At 40.9% G+C, this 22550-nt stretch overlaps 1 protein-coding gene across 5 annotated transcripts in view; it reads right to left on the bottom strand.

Moving 5' to 3' along the window:
- Positions 1-18912, bottom strand: part of LOC127384335 (putative threonine dehydratase) — a 28026-nt gene extending 9114 nt beyond the window's left edge. The window contains exons 1-8 of one of the 5 annotated variants that reach the window (XM_051618578.1): positions 18755-18912; positions 14561-14587; positions 10902-11244; positions 6629-6745; positions 5519-5760; positions 1640-1805; positions 1111-1207; positions 152-227 (exon numbers count right to left, since the gene is read on the bottom strand). In XM_051618578.1, the coding sequence (XP_051474538.1) occupies positions 152-227; positions 1111-1207; positions 1640-1805; positions 5519-5760; positions 6629-6745; positions 10902-11244; positions 14561-14587; positions 18755-18897 (1211 nt within the window). In that variant the 5' untranslated portion in view covers positions 18898-18912. Of the gene's footprint in view, positions 1-151; positions 228-1110; positions 1208-1639; positions 1806-5518; positions 5761-6628; positions 6746-10901; positions 11245-14560; positions 14588-18404 lie in introns of all 5 variants that reach the window. The other 4 variants (XM_051618575.1, XM_051618579.1, XM_051618577.1 and 1 more) reach the window with 4 other exon arrangements.
- Between the last annotated feature and the right edge of the window lie 3638 nt (positions 18913-22550).

Raw genomic sequence — 22550 nt, 5'->3', positions numbered from 1 at the left:
CATGCCCTCACAGTCTGTGCATTATGGCAGGCCCTCACAACCTGCTCTCCACTGCACATGAAGAACAACCATGCCCTGGTGATATAGCACATTTTCCATACACAGTAATGTTCACCCAGTGTTATCCATTTCACTGCTTTTCTTCACCTACCTCACAGCAACAACTTTATCCACCAGTTTCCCAGTCAGCTGCAAAGAATTGCTGCCAAAGCAAAGTCCACTTACATCTGCAGATTTCAAGAGACAAAAATATGAATATGGCTGCTCTAGACAAGGTCAACATTTTTAGAGTTTTGTGATTGTTTTGTGCCCTTAATGAGTGCAGCACATTGCTGTTATATGATCTTAAGTCGCTTGGTTTTTCATGTGACAAAAATGCATTTGGTAATGAAAGACTAAACCTCCCAGGAAGATTTTTGCCATTTTGGACCCGTTTAAGAAAACTGGGATTCTTCACCGGCACAGTCACACTGTGAGACTGATCCTGCAGCCCAGTGTTCCTCACTGTACAGTGAGGCCCGGAGAAGCAGCCAGCGTGGCACATGGTTTGTTAGCTGCAGCAGGACAGTTACTAAAGGAGCAGACAGGCAGAGCTTACTGATAAACTTAAGAAGTTGTTTGTTTAAAAAACTCCTGTTTAATCAAAAGCTTCCAGAGATTTAAACACCAGTTAAACAGGATATTCTTAAATTGCTTAACAGCTGAGGTTTTGTAAACTAATTATAGGCAAACAATAGTATGATTTATAAATGCTGTTGCTCTGAGAACAATTTTGTGAGTAAACATCTAAGCACTGCATTTTCTTGCCTGTTCACAAATTAATCTTTTACACAAGAGTTTCCCATTGACTTCACTGGTTAAGATGCTGCTTGAGAGCACAATAGTCAGATAAACACTCTCATATTTCTACATATTCACTTGAACACTTCACAGGTATTGGAAATGGTATTGCACCCCAGGATGGTGGTTGTGAAAAGGCTTTAGAAGTGGCTTATACAGCATTAATCAAATTCTGACTCTTCCGAGGTTTAATTTGAAGTGTGTTTGGACTAAATTCATGAGGGATGAATATGGTTGGAGAAAGAAAATGAAAACAATCTATTTTCTTACCTCCATAAAAGTGATGATTGCTGCAAGCCTGATCTTCGGTTGGGTGGCCAGCCTTTAAGGATTGTTGCAATACAGGGAAACTTTCAGATTCAACCCCCTGGGGGAGAAGGGTTGTCAAGTTTTATTGAGCCAGGCATTACAGAAGTCACCACCAAAATGAACACCAAAAAAGCTGCACAAAGTTTGCTTAATTAATTTCAAATTGAAGAATAACTGTGCTATCATTGAATTTATCCTGTGGCTTATTCAGGGACAAACTGTTCCAGTAAAAAATTACTTCAAAACACAGAACTGGATTTAATTCATCTTGGAAGAGTCTTCCCACATTTTTTTCTTAAATCCAGGCAAGACAGGAGGCTGCCCAGGCTCACAGTAGCTCTTCTTCTTGGTAAAGCCCAGGGACACAGATAGTCCTAGTCCTCAGCATATGCAGTCTCTGCCAGCATATCACTAGATAGCAATGTCTTTTGAAAATATCAGTGGGGAACCCTGTCAAAACACAGCACTTTACAGGTGAAAGGAAACTTACAATTACAGAAATATGCGGGTCAAGGTGTTTGAGTGCAGCAGCCGACCCTGCCAGCAAGCCACAGTGGCCTCCTGCAGGGAAAATCACCGCGTCCAGCTTTGGCACCTGCTCGTACACCTCCAGCCCCACGGTTCCCAGGCCTGACAGGTAGACAGCACTGTCCTCCCTGCAGGAAGGAAGGCACAGCTCAGCAGGTTTGTCACTTGTCAACACAATAATAGTTCAATCTACTGCTTTGCAGACACCTTTCAGTACAGAAAAGTATACTCAAGAGGAAAACACCAGCAAGAGGTCAGACAGTGAGACAAGAAGACACTGCCATCAGAAAGACCACTGTGCACTGTGTGAAGTGTGATGTTACCTACTGGGAGAAAGCTTGGGCCACTGATAAACCCACATTGCCTTCAGGAGGAAGAGCATGTGCCTCTGTTGTTACCAGTATCTGCTGTTTACAGAGCTGGTAAATCAGAAGTCATGTTTCCATTGCCATCACTTCCTTCAGCTTCATAAATGTGAAATGCAGCAGGCCAAACTAAAAGCAAAATCTCCTTCTCTGTATTTATAATTGGAATTTAGTGTTTGTGATAAACGGGAATTTTCATTAAATGTAAGCACTCTGTTCAACCTCACAAACACCAAACAGATTGCTACAGAGTTAAGTCTACAATCCAGGGCAAATATCTGATAACTTCACATTACTCTGAAAGACTCTGGAAAGGTAAGAGAGTTAGCTGGGCCAAAATACTCACTAGTAAAACACTTCTAGGCAAAGGTGATTTAATGAGGAGAAGATGCACAAACAGAGACAAAAGTCTGAAAAAAAGTCCACTTAACAGTCACACAATCACTTGGATCTATTTCTAAAAGCTGTTTTGCATTTTATTTACATGTTAGCAATGATGTAAATACGGAATGATATATGAATGAAAAATATGAAACTTCTCTATGTTCTGCTTTTTCTGCCAAATGGATATGAAAACAGAATTATAGATCAAATTACTTCACTTGATTTACTTGACCCAGGAGGCTTGGGTACTAGGAAGCTATGCTTTTATTTTCTTAGACATGCACAGAGAGGCTCAGCAGAGGAGCACAGAATGCCTGCAAAGTGGAAACCAAGGCTCTCTTGAGAAGTTTACACATAGCATACATATAGACTTGAGAAGTCACATATAGCAAAACACAGCAGATTCCTCTGGGCAAGAGTACATAACCAGACAAGAAAGGATGGGAACAATGAACTTTCAGTCCTGTAGCACAGCTAAAGGCAATGGCAAGAAATCATAATGGGATGAATAACCAACCCTTGAATTCATTGTCTTTATCAAGATACTGAAGAGCCTCTCTCTTCCTTCTTAAATGTGACAAAAGATGTGACTGGTCTCCTGAACAATTATTCTAGAGTGAATTCACAAATAAGATTCAGAACTGAGTTTGTGGAGCTACTGCTGCCACAGTTACATGGGAAACCAGGGGGATCTGCAAAAATTAATGAGGAGCTGGGATATGCAATTTACAAGTTAAGCTTCTCTAACAACAGCAAATTCTATCTGAAGAAGACTGCTCTGGGCGTGAAGATTTATTAGCAGTTTGAACTAATGTTTCAGATAATCATGTTCTGCTTGCTAACATCCAGGTGTGTGTAATTCAGTCTGTAGCACTCTTACCTCTCTGATTCACAAATTAATCCTTCTCGCATCATGCCAGAGGTAGGTGTTACTTACTGGAATCGTCACATGACACTTATAATGAGGTCCTGAACATCTACAGTTATTAAAAATCCTATATTACCTAAGCAGCAATGACACAGATTTCATTATTGAATTCCAAAGTGAAAAATCACATTTCCTTTCTGGCACTACACAGGAAGTTGTAGTCAGATTAAAAGTTTCCTTCCTCTAATTGAATGCTTGCATGATCATTTTCGTAACACAGCATTTTAATTGCACTCACGAAATGAGAAGAACTGACACACCTAACTTACAGGACATGACCTGTGCAGGTAAAACCAAAGACAGTCATGTAATGTCTACTTTGGGAAGGAAAGAATGAATTGTTGGTTAAGGAGATCCAGAGACCAATTTACTGGGGATTTCATGCAAGCTAGAATTCAACTGAAACAATTTCAGAAGCTCCATTCTAAAGCACAGGAGATTGTTGATGTTTTACATTCAGTTTTGGCAAGTGATGATGAATATGTGTCAGACACATATTGGAGAATGGCTATGCATATATCTGTGCATCTCTCTGAGAAAGCTCTCCCAGTCTACACCTAACAAAATATACTTCAGGCATCCTATTATAAAAAGGCTCACAATTGTAGTGGGGCTTTCTTTTTTTTTCTCCGGAGTGTGAAAAATGTAATCTCTGAGGTTTTAATTAAACATACTAAGGCATTTAATAACTGTTTCTTGTAACTTAAAACCTGAATTAAATCAGAGAGCTTTGATATTATTAATGGTAACATGCACTTTCAGAGTTCTTCAGTGCTAGATGCTCAAGTCCTTCACATGCATTGTCCCTGAAGCTTCATGAACCTGGAGAGTATCTACCTTGTGTAACTGAAATAATTATTTGGGAAGAAGGGGAAGATTAAATATGAAATGACAATAAATTAATATAGTTCTTTTGTGCAAACATGATAGCCAATGCAACTCAGCTGGGAGGTAAGACATCAATTGAAATATGGCTGACAGAAATTCAGAGATCATGAGATTATGGAAAACTGGTTTTCAAGAAGAGTCTAAATGGGTTTAAAATTCAACGGGATCTAGGGCACCTCATTCCCTTGGGTTTCTCTGTAAGTCTCAGTCTGGGACAAGGTCATGCCCATGGTGACAGACAAGGCACACCAGCCAGACCTGAGGGTCACTTGCCCTGAGCAGAGGTAACGGTGCAGTTGAAGAGCACAGTTTTTAATATTGCTTTCCCAGTAAACCAGCTGGGAAGGAAGTGAGGACTTTCTCTATTCACTCATTCTCGGATCTTCTTCCAAGCAAGGGTACTCATTATTATTATATTCAACTTCCAGGAACCAAGGGGGAACAAGCACCCACTGCAGTAGGTGCCATTCAAACATGAAGTGATGGATAAAACCTGCACAAATGTGGCAGTGGGGAGGGATAACAACAATCCAGCTCAGTGTATCAGCCAGCTGATACACTGCCAGCTACCTATTGCTGATGATTCACCCCTCCACGCTTTTGGAAATCTTACTTGAAAAAAGGAAAAAAAAAAAAAGGGAAGGGAAAGGAAAGGCAGCAGAAGCTAAAAAAAGGGGCTCAGTTCTAAATATTTTTGCCTGCCTTATTTTATTCTAATAATGTTTTTATTAGATCTGGCTTGTTCAATGACCTCAAATAGTCCAAACTTAAATTTACACTTACCCTTAGCTACTTTAAATGTATGTGTGAAGTAGCGTCTTTAATGATCACAGTTTTGTCACTCACAGCAGACATGAAAATTTTACCGCACTAAACTTCTCTTGCTCTACACTGGCACTGAGCCCTTTGTATTTAAGGGGGTTTTGGTGTTTGTTTTTAATTTTCTTTTACCCACCTTACTCCAAACAGAGAGACCAAAAATCAATGATATCCATAATGCTTTCTGACAGAGTTCATAAAGGGTTAACAGATATCCATCATCACACTAGTCCATACAATTCCTAATCAGGAAGTTTGCAAATTTGGACCAAGTGTGCCTCATTTCGGTTTTCATCCCCAAAAGATTCATGATTTGTGCCTGGGAATATCTAACTGTCCAATATCCCAGGTAATTGGGACTTTCTGATGACCTGCAACCAAATTTTAATGACATTCATTGTTTTTGCAGAGCTACTCAAGTATCTGCTCTTCCTAATCAGCCTGACTTTCCACTTACTCTTCAAGGTAGAGGTAACCATTCTCCTGCGCCAACCTTCTTGCGTGCATCTGGGAATCCTTGGCAGTGGTGCCATAGGATATGACCATGGCACCGTACTCACGGCACATCTTCACTCTGGCTGGGGATGTGCTGGTTGACATGATGACAAACACTGGGACACGGAGCCCTGAGGCGTGGTAAGCAACAGCCATGGAGAAGTTACTGTCCGAAGCAACAATCACTCCTTTTCTTTGCTGATCCTAAAAAACAGGGTTGCTTATTGCACATTATATAGTGCCACAAAGGTGTCCCCTATGATCCTGGATCATTCCAATGGTTTGATGTTCCCCTTTTCCTCCACTAGCTGGTCATGTATAATATTACGATACAGTACATGCGGTTCTGGTGTGATCTCCAGTCTTACTCACAGAACTAAGACAGCACAAGATCACTCCCTGTTCCTGCACCCCTCTGGGTTCACTTCTTGATTAGCTGCAAAGCTTCAGCTGATCCCAGAACAGCCAATATCAGGTGTCTCTTCCCTGCCTGTGTGAACTTAGTTCAGTTCAGGTTTGCCTTTAATAGAAGGATTTATTCATATTATTACAAAAGTGCAGGAACAACAACTGTTCCTTGGGTTGCTGTATCATGCCTGTTATAATTACTGCAGAGACTCAATAACCTTCTATTACAAATGACGAACAGGCTGTTTATGTAATGATACTGAAATTCGTTACAAAACCAATTGGTGATTTAGAGCCTTCTTACCACTCATTGTAACTCAATTTCATCATAACTTCAAGTGTGGTGGTTTTAACATGTCAGAAACATAATGTGCATAGAAACACTGTCATCTAAATGTCACAGAAAAATGCTGATGTTAATATTTTGCAAGCTTTTCTTTAAAATATTTTTAAACATTGCACCAGCAGATCAGCCAAGCATGAATAAAGAAGTAAATTATTTTACATTCAGATACTTCCAGACCTATCTCTGTTGTTCAGCACAATGGCTCAAAAGGCAAGAATCACTGCAAATCCATGGACATAACAGGTAAAATTATCTTTAATTCTCCTTCATTTCTGTGAAGCAGAAATAAACTATTTCTTTTTGAATATTTTGTTATACCTGAGGCAATGATGTCAGAAGGTAAAGTACTCCTCGTTCCTTCACAGACCCCGTGTACTGGAGGAACTCTTTCTTTAGGTAGATATCCATTCCATACTGCTTGGATAACCTAGAATACTGGAGTATAGAAATATTATTATGGGAATGTACCTAAAAAGAAGAAAAATCTTCCACACCCCATCAGCTCCCCGGTAAGGAAGGCATTCAACTGCTGTATGAGCCCCCAAAAGTAAATTTCATAGTCTGCTTCTTTTAAAATACATGACGTGTTGTTACCTTGCAGATTCTTGGGGATTATGGAAGTAATTTTCAAACTTGCAGCAGTGAAATATGTTCCCCATGCCATTATGAATTCTGAAAACAGCACTGGTTTTGGTTTTACTATTAAAATACAGATATTAAAATAAGTATTTCACACTATTTATAAAAACCTCATATGGTCTGATACTTCAGCACTTGACAGAAGTGGATATTGAATACCTAAAAATCTCCCAACAGATACAAAAAAAGAAAATTCCTCCTCAAGTGCCATTATGATTTGGCTATGGTTTCTGCCACTGATTCACTAATGAATATTGTCCATTTTGCACCCTAAGGACAGTATGATATTAGTAAAGACATTTCTTATTAAAAGAATAATGGAAATAGTAAAAAAATATATATATATATTCTCAGAATTGCAAGTGTAACAGCAGCTGTTTGAAAATGTGCAGTTTGGAACAGAAAGGATCCCTGAGCTAAGAGGAATTAGCAAGCAGAGTACATGTGATGCAATGTCCAAGTGCATTATGTTCTTTTTTTTTTAATGGCAAACCTCTATCATTTTTTACAGTAGGACACTCGCAGCATGCATTGCCTATTTTTTTCCTATTGCCAGACTATCTAAACCATGAGTTTTAAACAAGAGAGCTTACAAAAGGGAGCTGCAGGAAGCCTGTGGGTTCCAGTTCCCTGGGCTTCACTGCGTCTCTGTTTCATAATTGGCTTTATTTCTTCCATTGCCTATCAAAGCAAATGAGGACCCAGGGACTTAGGGGATCAAGCCCGCGTTTATAAGTCAGAATGATAGATTAAAAGACAGCATGACAATATATTTTAAATATTTATCTCAGAAAGTGTCTGGCAGTGTCATGCACATGGTGTATAGTGTACATAGTAATATGTACTGGCCTATTTTTCAGACTGTGGGCCTTTCAAAGTGAATTTAAACTAAATGTATCTAAAGCAGATACTTGCTTTAAGGTATACAATTAAACTTAATATTTCACGTTAATGCTTCAAGGCTTTTTAGTGGATTTACAAGCATATGTTAAATTCCTCACCCATAGGTGGGGCCAGATTCTCTACTTTGCTTCTGAAAATCCTGCTGCAGAACTTAAAAAATGGAAAGTGCTTAGTACACTAATAGGATAATAGCTCCTATCCTAAACATTCTAATCTATGGATAATGGCTATCCAAAACAGAACAAGAATACTAGGCAAGAAATACTACTTCACTGGTACTTCCCATGCAGTACTAGTTTTATAATTTTTGGTTTTTAAGAGAATCTTGGATTCTAGAGTGAACAATGAGAAAGAGGATTAAAGGAGATCAATCCTGTGACTTTATAAAGTTGCTGACTCTCCTACATTTAAAAAATATTAAGTCACTCTTTACCACAGGAGTGGTGTATTCAGCAAATTACTATTTTGCTTTAATTTTGACACTCAATATTTTAACTCTTTAGGTTATCCTTTTCTTCTTCCTTTAACCAAGGCTTCTTTCTTTTTTCATGTAGCCTAAATATAGAAAGTACCTCTCACAAAGGAGGTGTCAGTGCTATTTTCAGCTGTACTGACCTGTTGCATGACCTTGTAAGACTCTTTGAACCAGCCTGTCAGTTTTCCCTTTTGACACCATGTTCTTATCTACAGAGCACAGATAGGTTGTCTTATGTACAACACACAGCACAGCCTCCATCTGGCATCCACAAAGCTAACAAAACAACCCTTCAGGATCCTGCATCAGTAACTGAACCAAGTGCTCAATTTAATGCTAATTCTTTGTTTTCTTATAATCACTACCTCTATAATGTCTGTTACTATCATTCATGATTCATATCTCAGCTCCAGTCAAACTCCTGCATATAAATCGAGGACACTCTATCCACGGTCATAACTGCAGATGAAGAATCACCCTGTAAAATGTTTCTCCAGTCAATTAACTGAATATGTTATAGTCATACTTGTTTTAAAAATCCAAACTAATGCTCCTGAAAGGGGCCCTTACCTCTCTGTGAGGAGTTAAAGATTTTCTTGATACCACTTTAAATGAAAGTACACTCTACTTTCAATACTTTCCTTCTGAATCAGTGCATGAAACAAATACCAATGACTTCTGCAGGAATATTATTGTGTAGGTTGGTTAATTTTCAGGGTGGGAGCCATACTTTGGAACAAGTAGATGGGTCAGGGGATGGGACCAAGGTGGACTTCACTAATTTTCAGCTGTTGGTCTGATTCATCACAGCCGATGATGTGAAGAAGGTCCTTCAATGACCCACATGGCCAAGGCTCACACAGTCTCACACTGGCAGGAGCACAGAGGCAGTATCCTACAACTGCTTGGCAGAAGTGCATGATGCCACAAGCTGTAGGAAGGAATGATACAGTCTATCAAAGGGTACAGAGCTAGCTAGTTCTGCTGTCCAAATTAAGCAATAACACTTTCTCTCTCCTTTGTCCATAGATCTTTGTAGGGCAAGATTAAATCCATCTAACAAATATGACCAGAGCTGTCAAATACAGAAGTGCAGTGCTCACTACTGGCAATATTAGTTGCAGACCTTCTCTTCCCGGGACAGTTCTTCACAAAAGCAGAAGACTGACACTCCTGCCTAGAGCACCGTCTGTGCTCTCACATGACAGTCTGGGAGTTTTGGTGACAACACAACGCGATGTGCAGGGTTGGTACACTCTCCCTGTTCATCCAGGCCCTGCCCCTCTGACCACACGTGCAGCACATGTGTTTGCTCACCCTCCCCACTGCCTTCCCAAGCAAGCCAACTTTTCCATTCTGAAAGGAAATCCAGGTGCAGCTGCCAGATGGTTAACTCCCAAGTCATGCAGAACAGGCAGTATATGAATGCAAAACATATCCAGTTTTACTCCCTGCACTCCAGCCAACAGTACCCTGAAAGGTTTTTGTGCCACCTTACAGCCTCAAGTGGTCTTGTATCATGCCCTTTGTCATGAAACACACTTCATTAGTATGCTAGAAAAACCACAGCTATCCCAATTTTAGGATCTCTAAGCTAAAAAAAAAACAACCCACAGCAATGCCAAAAGTAACTATGATGCCTCTGGATCAGCAGGGACTATCTGAGAACCAGAAGAAATGCTGTGCCTTTCAGACCTGACCACTTTGCTCCAGGAACTGTTAACTCCAAGCTGTGGCTCAGACACCAAGGTCCTTTCCCTATGCAGGCCAGAAACACAATGTACAGCCAGTGAGGCTGGCAGAGGGCCCCAGATCAGCAACAGGGAGTGAACTGGGGCTGCTGCTATGAATTGTCATTTGGCAAAGGTGCACTTTTCACCTGCTGCAGGGAAAAGAGGAGATTAGCCACAGGGTGCCTACACGAGTCTTCATGAAGAGGTCGCAACAGTAAAAATACATGACAAATCAGACAGCTTGCCATTGTACTTCTCTGGTGCTTCAGCAGATGCTGGTACATTTATGGGAGTGTCTTTGCCATTTCCATAGCTGGACTGATTGATAGGTGCATATGTTTGTGTGTATATATCTTTGTGTCCTCATTTTGTCAAAGTCATATGTGGCATAATCACCTGGTTCAAGAACATATCCAGCCTTGCCAGGTTGGCCAGGCTAGGAAGGAAGATCTGTACTTGCAGCCTGTTCAAATACAAGGGCTGGTTCCAAACCAGACCCTCCCATAAGACAGCTCTGCAAAACACCAATACTCTGCCATCTCCAACTTGGGCTCCTCATTGCAAGAGTTTTTCACCAGGAGCATAACACCACAGTGCATTAAGTCTATGCCTAACGTGGTTTGTCCCTTGTATACAGGTCATTGCAGTCTTTGAGCATTTAGGTTAGTTGAAAAAGGTAAGAAGAAAACTATTATTGACAATTAACAACTAATATGAACAAAAGTCATGTTGCACAGATCTACCTGTTGCAAGTCACATATTCTTGCTGCATTTCTGATCAACCTTTATACAGTCAAAAAAAGAAACATTGAGTGAATACAAAATGAAAAAGTCTCCTTACCATGCAGGGGGTTTTCTGAACACCACACTGGATTTTGAAAGCTGCTGCACTAATATCTTCAAATCGAATCAGCTTGTTACAGCTCGACAGGCTGGTCCTACTGCTTGACTGAGGGACGTGGGAAAGGGCATCTCTAGGTAACTCTTCGTTACGACTCACTATCTTCATTTCCCAGGTCTTCACCTCCCCGTTCAGGTAATCCTCCTCACCAAAATCTTTCAGTCTCTCAGGATTGATAGAGGGTGGCTTCTGCACAATGAGGCCATTTCTTATGGGCCCACCCTCACAACAGTGAAGATCACAAAGTGCTGGGGGATCTTCTTTCTTTATTCTGTTGTCATCTCTAAAAACAAATAAAACAAACTTGTTAGAAAAGCTTGGATGATTAAAGGCTTGACATTTAGCATTTAAGAAAAAAGCACATCTCAGCTGCTCTTTGCAAGCCTCAAATAGGCAGACTGAATTATTACCCATCTTGCATGTGGATTGAAAGCCACTGTAACCAGCCAGTTTTTAGAAAAGCCACAGATAACATGACATGTGGACAAGCTGGGAAACTGTCATACCCAAGAAAATAAGATATAATATGCGCTGCCTGGGCAGCCAGACCTCCCTCAGTTTTCGGAACTCAACTAACAATGATCGCAGTTCATCACTTCCAGAAATGTTGGAATAACTGGAATTGTATTTGCTGTATGCAAGTCCATGTTTTTCAAAAAAGATGAATAGCTGCTGCAGACCATTCCCTTAAACTATTAACAGCAGTAACAAATGTCATTATATTGTACACAAGAGGTCTGCTTCTCTGCTTTTGCATACTTGCAGAGTGTACCCTTGACAGTCGTCAACTGCTTTGTGACAGGAAGGCAATTATTTTGATAAGGGGTAACAATTACATCCAACTACAGAGCTAAAGACCTGGATCTCCTGATCTGCGAGTTAGCACTTCATAGATAAAAACATCTGTAGATAAGATGACAACATGATGCCACACAAACCTCCTTCCCCCAGAAACTTTGGAGGGACAACACTTTGCTACAAAAAATTGATGGTATTCCTACCTTAGGCTGTCTTACTCTATGGTCCACACTGTTCAGGCATTCACAAGGGATAGTATACTACACAGGAGGATTTTGCAGCCCTACTGACAATTAAAACAAAACCTCTAGTAATTCTTGGAATCTGGAGAGTAACGAGGAAGAAAAGAATCATTAAGCAAAAGGGGCAGTAATTTGGAAAAGAGATTAAACAACGCCCCAGTCTGTGGCTATGCTTACGCAAACGGTAAAAGCCCTTTTACATGAAGGACTTAATATTAATCTATTCAGAGAAAAGGGCATTCAAATAAATACACACATTAAATTATTTATATATAATGTTTTCACAAAGTAATGTGGATTTAAGTTACACAGTTATTCATCAGCAGGGCTGGCTAAAGCAAATGTCACCCTAGTTTTACAGCAACAATCACCACCGTAATAAGCATTGTAATCATTTCCAAAAAGAATTTAAAAATATTTAGAAATAGCTGCTTTTGGCAGTGTCATAATTTTTTGGTGGTCCCATAATCTGTGCCAGTAGCTCTGCTTCCTGTTACACTTCCAATTATTCCACTGAGGACTTCACATAACAATAGGGACAGCATAAAAGGTTTTGTTACTTGAATCAAGTGATATACCAGTAGCATCAGTCATCCCATATATCCTCACAGGAGACAAAGAAGAACAGGTTTTGTAGCAAGGTCTTCTCTCCCCAAAATGAATGAGTTCAACACTATTTTCTAAGATAAATAAAGTACTTACATGTTCGTAACTTGTTTATGTTGACACTTGAGATTTAAAATATTTTCCAAATATCTTCAAGTTGATACAGCCAAAAACCAAGCATTCTCTTTTCACATTAAATGGCTTATCAAGAAGCTCTATTTCATACTTTTCTGCATTTCTGCTCTTCTGGGGTTAGAGGATTGCAACACTTAACAAAGATGTTAAGCTTCAAGTGTTAATTCTCATGCATATTAGTTAGGTTAATACAAAGGTGAGAAACAGATCAGATTGTCTTCCTGTGAACTTGTTTTAGCACAGCCCATGGTTCTGGGAACCAAATAAGACTGTTGCATAAACAACAGCTATCATCATCTAAGAGTACACATCTCTGTTAGGAGTTCATTCCCTACTCCCAAGCCCATCCCTATTCCTCAACCCCTAAAAAACCCAAAAATGAACACATCTTCCATATCACAGTAGCCCATAAGCAACCTAAGTACTCTGAAAAAAGAATAACATATAGAATTTCTTTCTAAATGCATTATCTAAAATGCTTAGAAAGCATTAGGAATGTATTATATTTCTTGCATTGGCAAAGGTTTAAAAGGGTATAAGGTAAAATAATACACATTTAGAAAAAAAAGCTTGGGATTTTTCTGAGTTGTTTTTTTTTAACTGACTAGCATTTGAGACAAGAGATAAACTCACACTTTTTCTTTGCAACTATTGCAATCAGCTACAAAAACCCATAACAATACCAGCAAAAAATAACCACAAAATGTCTATTGATGAACCAGGATTATGCTAGAAGGTACAAATTACAGGGCAACACCCCACCACACTTATTTAACGACTTGAGTCATTAAATATTTTCTTCTCTGCAAATTGAAAAACCAAAATGGAATACTGCTTTTTGGCCCTACTCTTGGATTTTTATTTTTTTTTTGTGGCTTGTGGGGTTTTTTGTTTGTTTGTTGGAATTTTTTTTTGGCAGAACAAAGGAGGGAAGTAAATAAAATGCTCAGTCTTTGATCTGCAACACTGCTCTCATGAACAGTGATTATTTGCTCAGGACCGTAATGGAGACAATACCTTATGACCATTGGAAAAAAAAGAAGTCAAACAGATGTCAAATGTATAGGCTCTTCAACCTTAATATCTTCACATCTTAAATATGACTATCTCAATGTTTAATATCAAAATTATCATCCATTTGCATCTGAAAGATCAGCAACCTCATAACCAAAGAATATCATACTATTGTATATGCATTGTCTGTATTTCTTTCAAATGAATTTTTACTTTCCTTCCACATACATATTTTTATTTTGCATTAGTGAATTACTTTTTTCACTACTGAACCCACCTGAGTGTGCCACAGACCCACTGAGAGCTCTCAGACTCCCAAGGTAAACGGGGTTTAGGTTTGGCAACGCATCACAAAGAGGAAACTAATAGCCCTGTTGGGTCAGATCCATTTCTCTCCTCAAACAGGGTATGTATGCTTGGCACAGACCACCTCAGTATGAATTTCTGATGCAGCAACAGTCAAAGCAGGCAGCAAATCATGCAAGTGCTTGGAAGAAGACAGCACGTGACTTCTCATGCACAGTAACAAAGTATGGCCCCTTTCTAAAGATCATGCCCCACCAGATGAAAATCTCAGCCAATATAAACGCAAACCCGAGCATCATAAAACATTACTCCTTTCACATGAATCACTTCTCCTTTTTTGGAGTTTTTCTCAGAAAGTTTTCATATAAAAGTCTGATTATTTCCAACCGTAAAACAAATATCCAGCTGGCAGGTTTTGTTACATGGTTATAAATTATGACATTTTACCTTTAAAGTGATTAGTAAAAGCAAACATGAAAATACAGTTTATAAACCTACTTTTTCAAGAAGAGCTGCTCAACATAACTGCAAAAAATAACAGAGAAGATCTGTATGCAGACATCCATGAATAATTAAAGAACTGGAAAAAATACAATTTGTTTAAGCAGATAGCTTTACGTAGTTCGAAGTCTTAAAGCCAATGCAAGGAGTGTGTGCTGAAATATACTCTTAGAAGGATAAAAAGCAACAACTTGAAATGAATAATTTCTCTGTTTCCATTTTTTTTTTTTTTGTAATATACTGATAATTTTTATCAAGTTGAATAGCACTGGGGAAAGTTTGGGGAAGTTTGGAAAAATAGTAATACAGCAATAAATTAATAAATCCAGCAGAACTAATTTTAGGAAGATAAAATACAGGAGTTGTGCATACTGTACCTGAAGACCACAATTGTTGCCTTCTTTACAGTGAAAAGAAATGCCCATGCAGTTGTCCTGCAATGACAGGACAATTACATGCCTCTGTCAGATGGAGCACCTGCAGATCAGTTTTCTCAGGGTCCACATGGCAACAGAACAAACAAATTAAACTGATACACTGGATCTCTTCAGCTTCTAAAACTGGAGGAGTGAAAAATCTACGAAGTCATGGATGTCCAGAAAATAGCCAACTGGAAAGATTTTGTCACTGCTTCTCCCAGTAAAAATGCTAGGGGTATATCACATGAAAGTGGCAGGCAGAAAATTTAAAAGTGTGCTGCTTCACAGATAGAAATTCAAGTGCCACAGAAGGAAATTAAACCTTGTTACTGTAAGACTGAAAATTCAGCATTTCTTTGTCATTTCCACAGCAATTTTTGTTGTCTGTATTCACAATGATACACACTCTCCAGGAAGAAGGACCAACAGAACAGTAGAAGCTCTGCGTTTTATTTTAGCATCGTTAGAGGTCTATGCCATGAGAGGAATTTCAAATTTCCATGCCCAACTGAGACTGGTCAGAGGCAGAGTGTAAACTGGCTAGTGTTAAGCCTGAATACCACTTCAAACCATTCCAATGAATTGTGGCTAGCCTGTAATTAACTCATCAACACACATGCATATATACATACGCACATCTACTTTCTCTCTATATTTCATCCTTTTTTAATGCTTTAGGAGTAAGGGGATCTTAAGCCCATGTTTATATGCTGCCATCATCCTCAGGCTCCCTCAACTCCCTCCTGGAGCACACTGAGCAACAGACATTGGTAAAGTTTTAGACATGCTTGTCATCTGCTTTCTCTGCTTTCTTTTTCCGCATTTTTATGCCCACAAGTTGAGAATGCTTATTACAGCAGAAAGTGGCCCCTTTAGAGTCACTTCCACCTCATTCTTCAAAGTGTTGAGCAGAGATGGGTCATGCACTGGGAGAGATGAGGCAGAGGGAAGCAGTCTGCTGCAGGTAGCTGCATGCTCAGCTTATGACTGGGATGTGACTAGGGCTGGGATCTCCTCTCAAAGCAGTGAGAAAAAAGTAGTCCTAGGATATGACAGAGAGGGCCCTTTCCCTCACCTGAATCCTTCTTTTACCCAGAACCTACCCAGGTCCATTAATCCCTTTTATTCCACGTCTCCAGCCCCACCTCCTCTAACCCCTTCAGATGCCTTGGCCTTCCACACCTCTCCGATACCCTCCCCATTTGTTGCAGTCTCCTTTCCCAATAGTTCTCAAACATTCCCACTCCACCCCAACTCCTTCTGGCAGTGTGAATCCCCATGAGCTCCCATACTTCTGCAGAATCCCTGCTGACCTCACCCATTCCCCTTTACTTTTTTTTAAACTCTCTCACCAAACACACCCAAATGCTGCAATAGCAGCAATTCTTAAAAATGTTTCAGCAGCTTGTGTGAGTGGGTCTTTATGATATAGAAATGACAGAAAAATTTAGGCTTGCTGAGATATGAATGTCAAGAAGCATCATAAAAAGACATCTTCACTGGCAGCAATTCTAAGTGTCTGCACTGTGCAGTGTCTGAGAGTCATCCAGAGGGCTACAGTGAACTCCACCAGGCACAGGGAAGGCACATTCTAAACCTCTCTTGGGCAGTACGTTAAAACAGATCAAAGACAATACTGCACTCAAAAAACTTTCTTGAATTATCATTATTTTGTAGAACACTAATGCTTAGCAACACTCTTTTGACACTGCGTCACTCCAACTAGTGGCAATTACAGGATGGAAATTTAAAATGCATCTCTGACATTTAGATACCTAAACCCTGAGCAAAGTGATTGCTCCTAAATAACATAGGAGTCAACATCTTCCACTAAACAGAAAGACAAGTAAGTATTAGCTCAACTTTATTGGTAGAAACTGGGGCACAGACAGACCGAGTGACTTGCCTAAGACTCCCTCAGGAAGTTCGTAGCAGGACTACTTACCAGAGTGTCTTAAAGACTAAGAGATCAGGGTTTAGTTACTAGCCTGTATGCCACAAAACTTAGGGGCTGTATGCACCGTGACCATCCAGTATAGGTAAGTACATAATAACCAAGCGTTGAGATTGAGCAGGCATCTGGAACTCTACACACCATGTACAGGTCTGACAAAGCTGTGTGATGTTACACCAGCAACAAATGCAAAGAAAGCTCTGGTTCATGCAAGGAAAAACCAAGCTGCACTATCACTTCTGATAAAATATCTCCTTCTTTCAGTAAGTCAGATTTGCCAGAGCCTGAGCCTGTATCTGCCTTCATCTGTAGTCATAATCTGCTGGCAGTCTTCTGTACACACTACTGAAATGTCCTTGCTTACTGCTAGCAATGGCAACTGGGTGTCAGTTACTAAATAGGTAACATGAGAAAAAGTCATCTGAAAGCAAGAACTCAAAAGGTCACCGCCCCTCTTGGTTACCTCTGCTTCAACACCTTCCAAGTGTCCCTCAAACAGACCCATCCCTCTAAGCCGTTTTTATGGGGCACCCACAGCTGTGAATATCAAAGGATCACTATCAAACACTGCATACAGTCTGGCAGTTAAAACTCTTCAACTAATTAAACTTTTTTCTGCTTTAAGTTAAATGTATTCCAAATTTAGAGGTTCCCTGGTGATTAACAACTCTCCATAATTCACATGTAATAAAGAGCAAACAGCATAACTCAAAGTGGAGGAAAGAGTGGTTCTGTGATGAAAGGACCGGTTTAAGATTTTCAATAAGCTGCAGAGCTTGTCACATCAGGTGTGACTTTAGGCAAGCATTTTTTCAATGCAGAACTAGGGTCTTGTCTTGCCATTTGGTTTTCCATGGGGGTCTATAAACAGCATTGAGACCACTGAAACACTTTATGTTTTCAATGTTAGCAACATCTGTGACTACTGGTAAGATGCAGGAAATGAGAACTGCCCCTTGTTTATACCACATCTGGCAACACCAGGTTATGATCTTGCTAGCAGTGTCCAGATAATAAAACAGGGGAAGAAAACAACTGTGGAGGAGTGAAACTATGCAAACACAACCATGCCATGTGGGTGTACAACCCCTGGCTGGTGCTATGCAAGGGTACTAAACATCTTCTAAATTCCCTCTCCACCACCCAAGTCTGAAAACAGGATTTCAAGACCATAAGCACCATAACAAAGACAACCACAGAACACTTGTAATAACAGGATCTGATGCAGGCTATCCCCAAGATACATTTTCAGCAGTTCATGGGCCTGTCCAGAGTTATTTTTAATACTGTATTCAGGAAGAAATTAAAAAAGTAGAACTCCATGGGCTTAAAGTATTCAAATCTCTACTGCTTCTAATAGACGACTCCAAGAGCAACTCATACCCACAAAGCCCTGGGAGACACCAGAAAACTACAATTTTTTTATTTTTTTTTTTAGAAAGTAAAGAAAGGAAAAATAAAGCATTACCTATACAACACAGCGACTAAATAAACAACGAGGTGAAGGAAAAATCCAACTATGACACCATAAGGAGGCAGGAGGGGTCCAGGGGTTGTCATGTCCGTGGGCCTGGCCCTTGGTGGACCCCGAGGGTTGACCATGACCCCTGAGGGGGAGGAAGGAGTGCTCTAGCTCTAAGTCAGACAGCAATATTCTCCAACCTTTGCCAGAAAGGATCGTAGTCTTCATCTTCCCTGGAGCGGTTCCTGGGACTTCTGTTTTTTAACACCCTGAAGTAGAGTAACTGTGCTGCAAAATTCATTGTAACTCCTGGTGCAAAGAAAAGCTGGGAGACTGTGGGCAGGGGACACACTTGCCTGTGAGAAGTGCCAGCCCTGCAGTGCCTGGGTGGGAAATAGCAGCGATGTGTGGTAAGCAGCTCTCCAGCGCAGGCTGGGGGAGGGCAGTGCCTTTGAGAGAGATGGCTGCTGCTATTTAAAGAGATTATTTCACAGGCCATCCTGTCCTTCTCAATTTGAGTCAGGGCCTGGATTATGCTTGGGTGACGCTCTGTTAGCAGGACACTTGAAGCTTTAGTTACTTACTGCTTAGCTGTGGAGCATGAGCTAGGCTGGCTGTAGGGCCCATGACTTGACGGCATGCACTCAGGTAGGCAGAGGCAGCAAGAAAGGAACGGATGCTTTTTGTGGTGGCTGTGTCACCTGCAGGGATCCTTTAAGGCAGCACCAAGGGACACAGATCTTCTTGACCAAGGCTCAGAGGAGACCAATTACTTTGTTCAGGTCTTCTCTTGGAGGAAGTCCTTGTAGCAGAAAAACAGAGATATACAGATCATACAGACAGAAAAGTAAAGATCACCTAGGGAAAAGACTGCAGCAAAAGACATTAAAAAAGCATCTAAATCTGTTCCTCATTGCCCTTAGAGAGTATTAGCAAAGGCAGTGCCAGCTTTCCAGATGCAATATGGTTGTACAGTGGGGATGGGAGCAGGGGGTCCCTCTGTGGTTCCTCTCCTCTGGAATACAATCCTAGTGGAGTTCAGGCTTCAGGCTGTTTGGAAACTGACCAGGTGTCCCTTTCCAGGTATCAGTGGTTCCTTAGTACCCTCTACTTTCTGTTGTTAATGTATAAAGTCATAACCTTCAAGACAAAGAACAGGCACAACATAAAATCTATCCCAGGTTGTAACCTAACCCTCCCCACAGAGTACCATGAGAAATACTGTAAACTGTTTTATATGGGAGAGTCAGAATAAATGATCAAATAGTCTTCTGGGATCTCTAGGAAATGGAACTGTGCTGATGCAGCCTTCCCTACACTGGTGTGACAGACAGGTTCGTACTGCCCTGCCTTGATCTGTACAGATGAAGCTCCGGATTCAGTTTTTTCTCTCTCCGACCCAAACTATTCTACCCTTCCCTTTCCAGGCAGTGGATGTGCAGGCTGTGGAGGTGGCATGTGCTACACATGGCCACAACCCAGCAGCATGCTGTTGCCAGACGTGAAGAGACAAAAAAGCAGTTGGCTGCTGCCAGCACTTGCAGCTCTAAGTCAGAGTGAAGTTCAGGCCAACTTCACCAGTGCGTTGAAGCACAGAGAGAAGGCAGGTAGAGTTATTAGTTTGCTTATAGCACAATTGAAGTGCAATGGTGAGCAGGAAAGGGAATTTAAAAGCAGTGAAAATTGCAACACCCAGCTTTCACATGTCTGGGAGCCCAGAGCCATGTGCTTGAGTCTTGACATGAATTCTGCTCCGCACAAAACGGGGCCCTGAGCTGTCATCAGCACTTGCAGACCATGCAAAACCAGTAAAAGGATTTTTGGGACCACTTGGCCAAGCAGTTAGAAATGATTTCACAAAGCTGTTTCAGGACAGAAGTACCTGAGGCACTGAATTGCTGTCCTTCTAAAGCACTCCCAAACAAGTAGCCCACTAGGGAAAAGGATATTTGGAAATTTCTGCTGTAGATTTAAGCACATGACAAACATTAATTCAAAGCCCTGACCTAAGTGTGTGCTGGAGACGCTGACTGTGCAGTGTCTTAGAAGGTACTGCATCACTGGTAATTGCTGGAAATTAACTATGACCATTTTCTGAGCTGCTTATTTTCTTAATGAGAGATAAACAGTTAAACACACTATTATTAGATGTGTCTTCCTTTCATTCTGTCTGTCAAACTTCATTGTCCTTACAAGCTTCTTACACTTTGTTCACCACTTTACGCATCCAGCTTCACTGTCTGCCCACAGGCTGTGCAGCAGCCCTGCTTCCTCTTTCTAGAGCAACTGGATTTTGTCATCTTTCACAGGCATGGGTTTTTTAGTATCTGTGTGTCTTCTCTAAGACATCTCTCTTTGTTGGTACTGGAATCTTTTAAGTAACTCAGCTACCTGGCAAGTTAATCTGGTCTCCTACATCTCCCTAAGGTCCTTCTCCAGGAAATGCTTATTTACTAAATCAATTAATAGTAGGAGGTGGCAGATGTGCTTCTGCTGTCCAAGAACCAGGACTCTCCAGCAGAAGGTAACACCCCCAATAAATGACTTGGGGACAATTTCACATCAGAATACTTATACTTGGGATGAACAAAAGTATATATTTGACGCTTTTTGATTTAAGGTTTAATACACTTGAACTAGATTAACCCCTAGACAAACAGCTATGACAAAAGCACTATGATGCAGCCTACAGCTCCATCCTGATTTCTTTGCCTTGTCAGACATTTTCCAAGCCAAGGACTGTGATTGTTAGAGAGGCATTACAACTGACACAGTGGATGCAAGTAGTGACAGCCACAGCAGCAGGGTGTCACACAGCCTGCTTCCCACCGCCACCAAGAGCACCTAGCCAGCTGTGGGGAAGGAATCCAGCACCTGTTACCTACTGTGCTATCTACTTCATTTACACCAAAAGGCACACTGGACATGGTAGACCACTTACGCATTTAGACTAGATGGTGATAAAGGCTACATCCTATTAGTGACTGTCGTTGACTCTTCCCTTTGGTGGGGTTGGGGGGGTGGTGCAGGGGCAGTGAGGATAAGTAATTACGTTGCTGGTATGGTCAAGTGAAACCCAGCACAATTGCCATGAAACTGTCAAGAACAAGGTGAAGTTACAGGTTTTTCTCAGATCAGATCGCATTTCTTTTTAAATCTAGAGTTTCAGACCTCCTCCCAGCTGCTCTTTGGTGGGTCCTAAGGTGTCCTGGTTTGAGCAAGGATGAAGCCAATTTTCCTTTTTACTGATTTTTTTTTTTCTTCAGTGAGCTTTCTTTTAACTAGCAACACTCTGTTCTAACTAAAACTGGTAAGACAGTGGAATGTTTTTCTAACTGCTGGGGCTTTAAGGTCACACCTTTACTGTGCCGGCTCAGACACTACGGGGAGATCTGTGACCCCCTCCTTGGAGGCTGAGTTAGACAGACAGCAAAACTGGCCAGAGATATTCCATTCCATATATCTACATAAGCTCAGAGGAAAGTCAGAGATCACAGAAGACAACTTCCTTCCTTCTTCTTCCATTCTCTTCCGTCCATGGCCGGCGTCCGGGGAGGACTCCGTCCATCCATCACTGCCGACCCTTAGGCTCGAGCTCTCCTGACCCTCGTAACTCTCTGCTTTCTCCAGCAGCAGCTCCGGGATTTCTCAGGACTGTTCCAGCTCAGGGGAGTGTGGTGGGAGTTGCTGGGGGTGGGGGGAGGTGAGAGGCTCTTGCACATACTTGAACATATCTGTATATAATTGTATATATTTTCTTATATCATTAGTGTTTAATTAAAGCTGTGTAGTTTAGTTTTCAATCCAGCCAACTCTCTCTCTTTTTCTCTCTCTCCTTCCCTACCTGGGTGGGAGGGGATCGAGAGCATTGTTGTCGAACCTGAGTCAAACGGTGACATAAGGGAAGAAAGCCAGCCCCTCAGTGCTGTACAGCCTTCCAGAGGTTTCATTTACATCTTACATGCTGCCACCACTTGCAATGTTTGTGTTTGTGTAAAGAAATAATTATTTACAGCTGCACAGCTTTAGACATACCTAACTGAGACCTCAGTAAAACCAGTCTCTACCAGGGTCACCATATACATCGGAAATGACAGTTCTTGAGAAGTGCTTTTATCCATGCCATCATATAATATCATTTAGATAATGTAT

This window comes from Apus apus, chromosome 4, assembly GCF_020740795.1.
Source record: "Apus apus isolate bApuApu2 chromosome 4, bApuApu2.pri.cur, whole genome shotgun sequence".
NCBI lineage: Eukaryota > Metazoa > Chordata > Aves > Apodiformes > Apodidae > Apus > Apus apus.
This window is presented reverse-complemented; position numbering and strand designations above follow the sequence as displayed.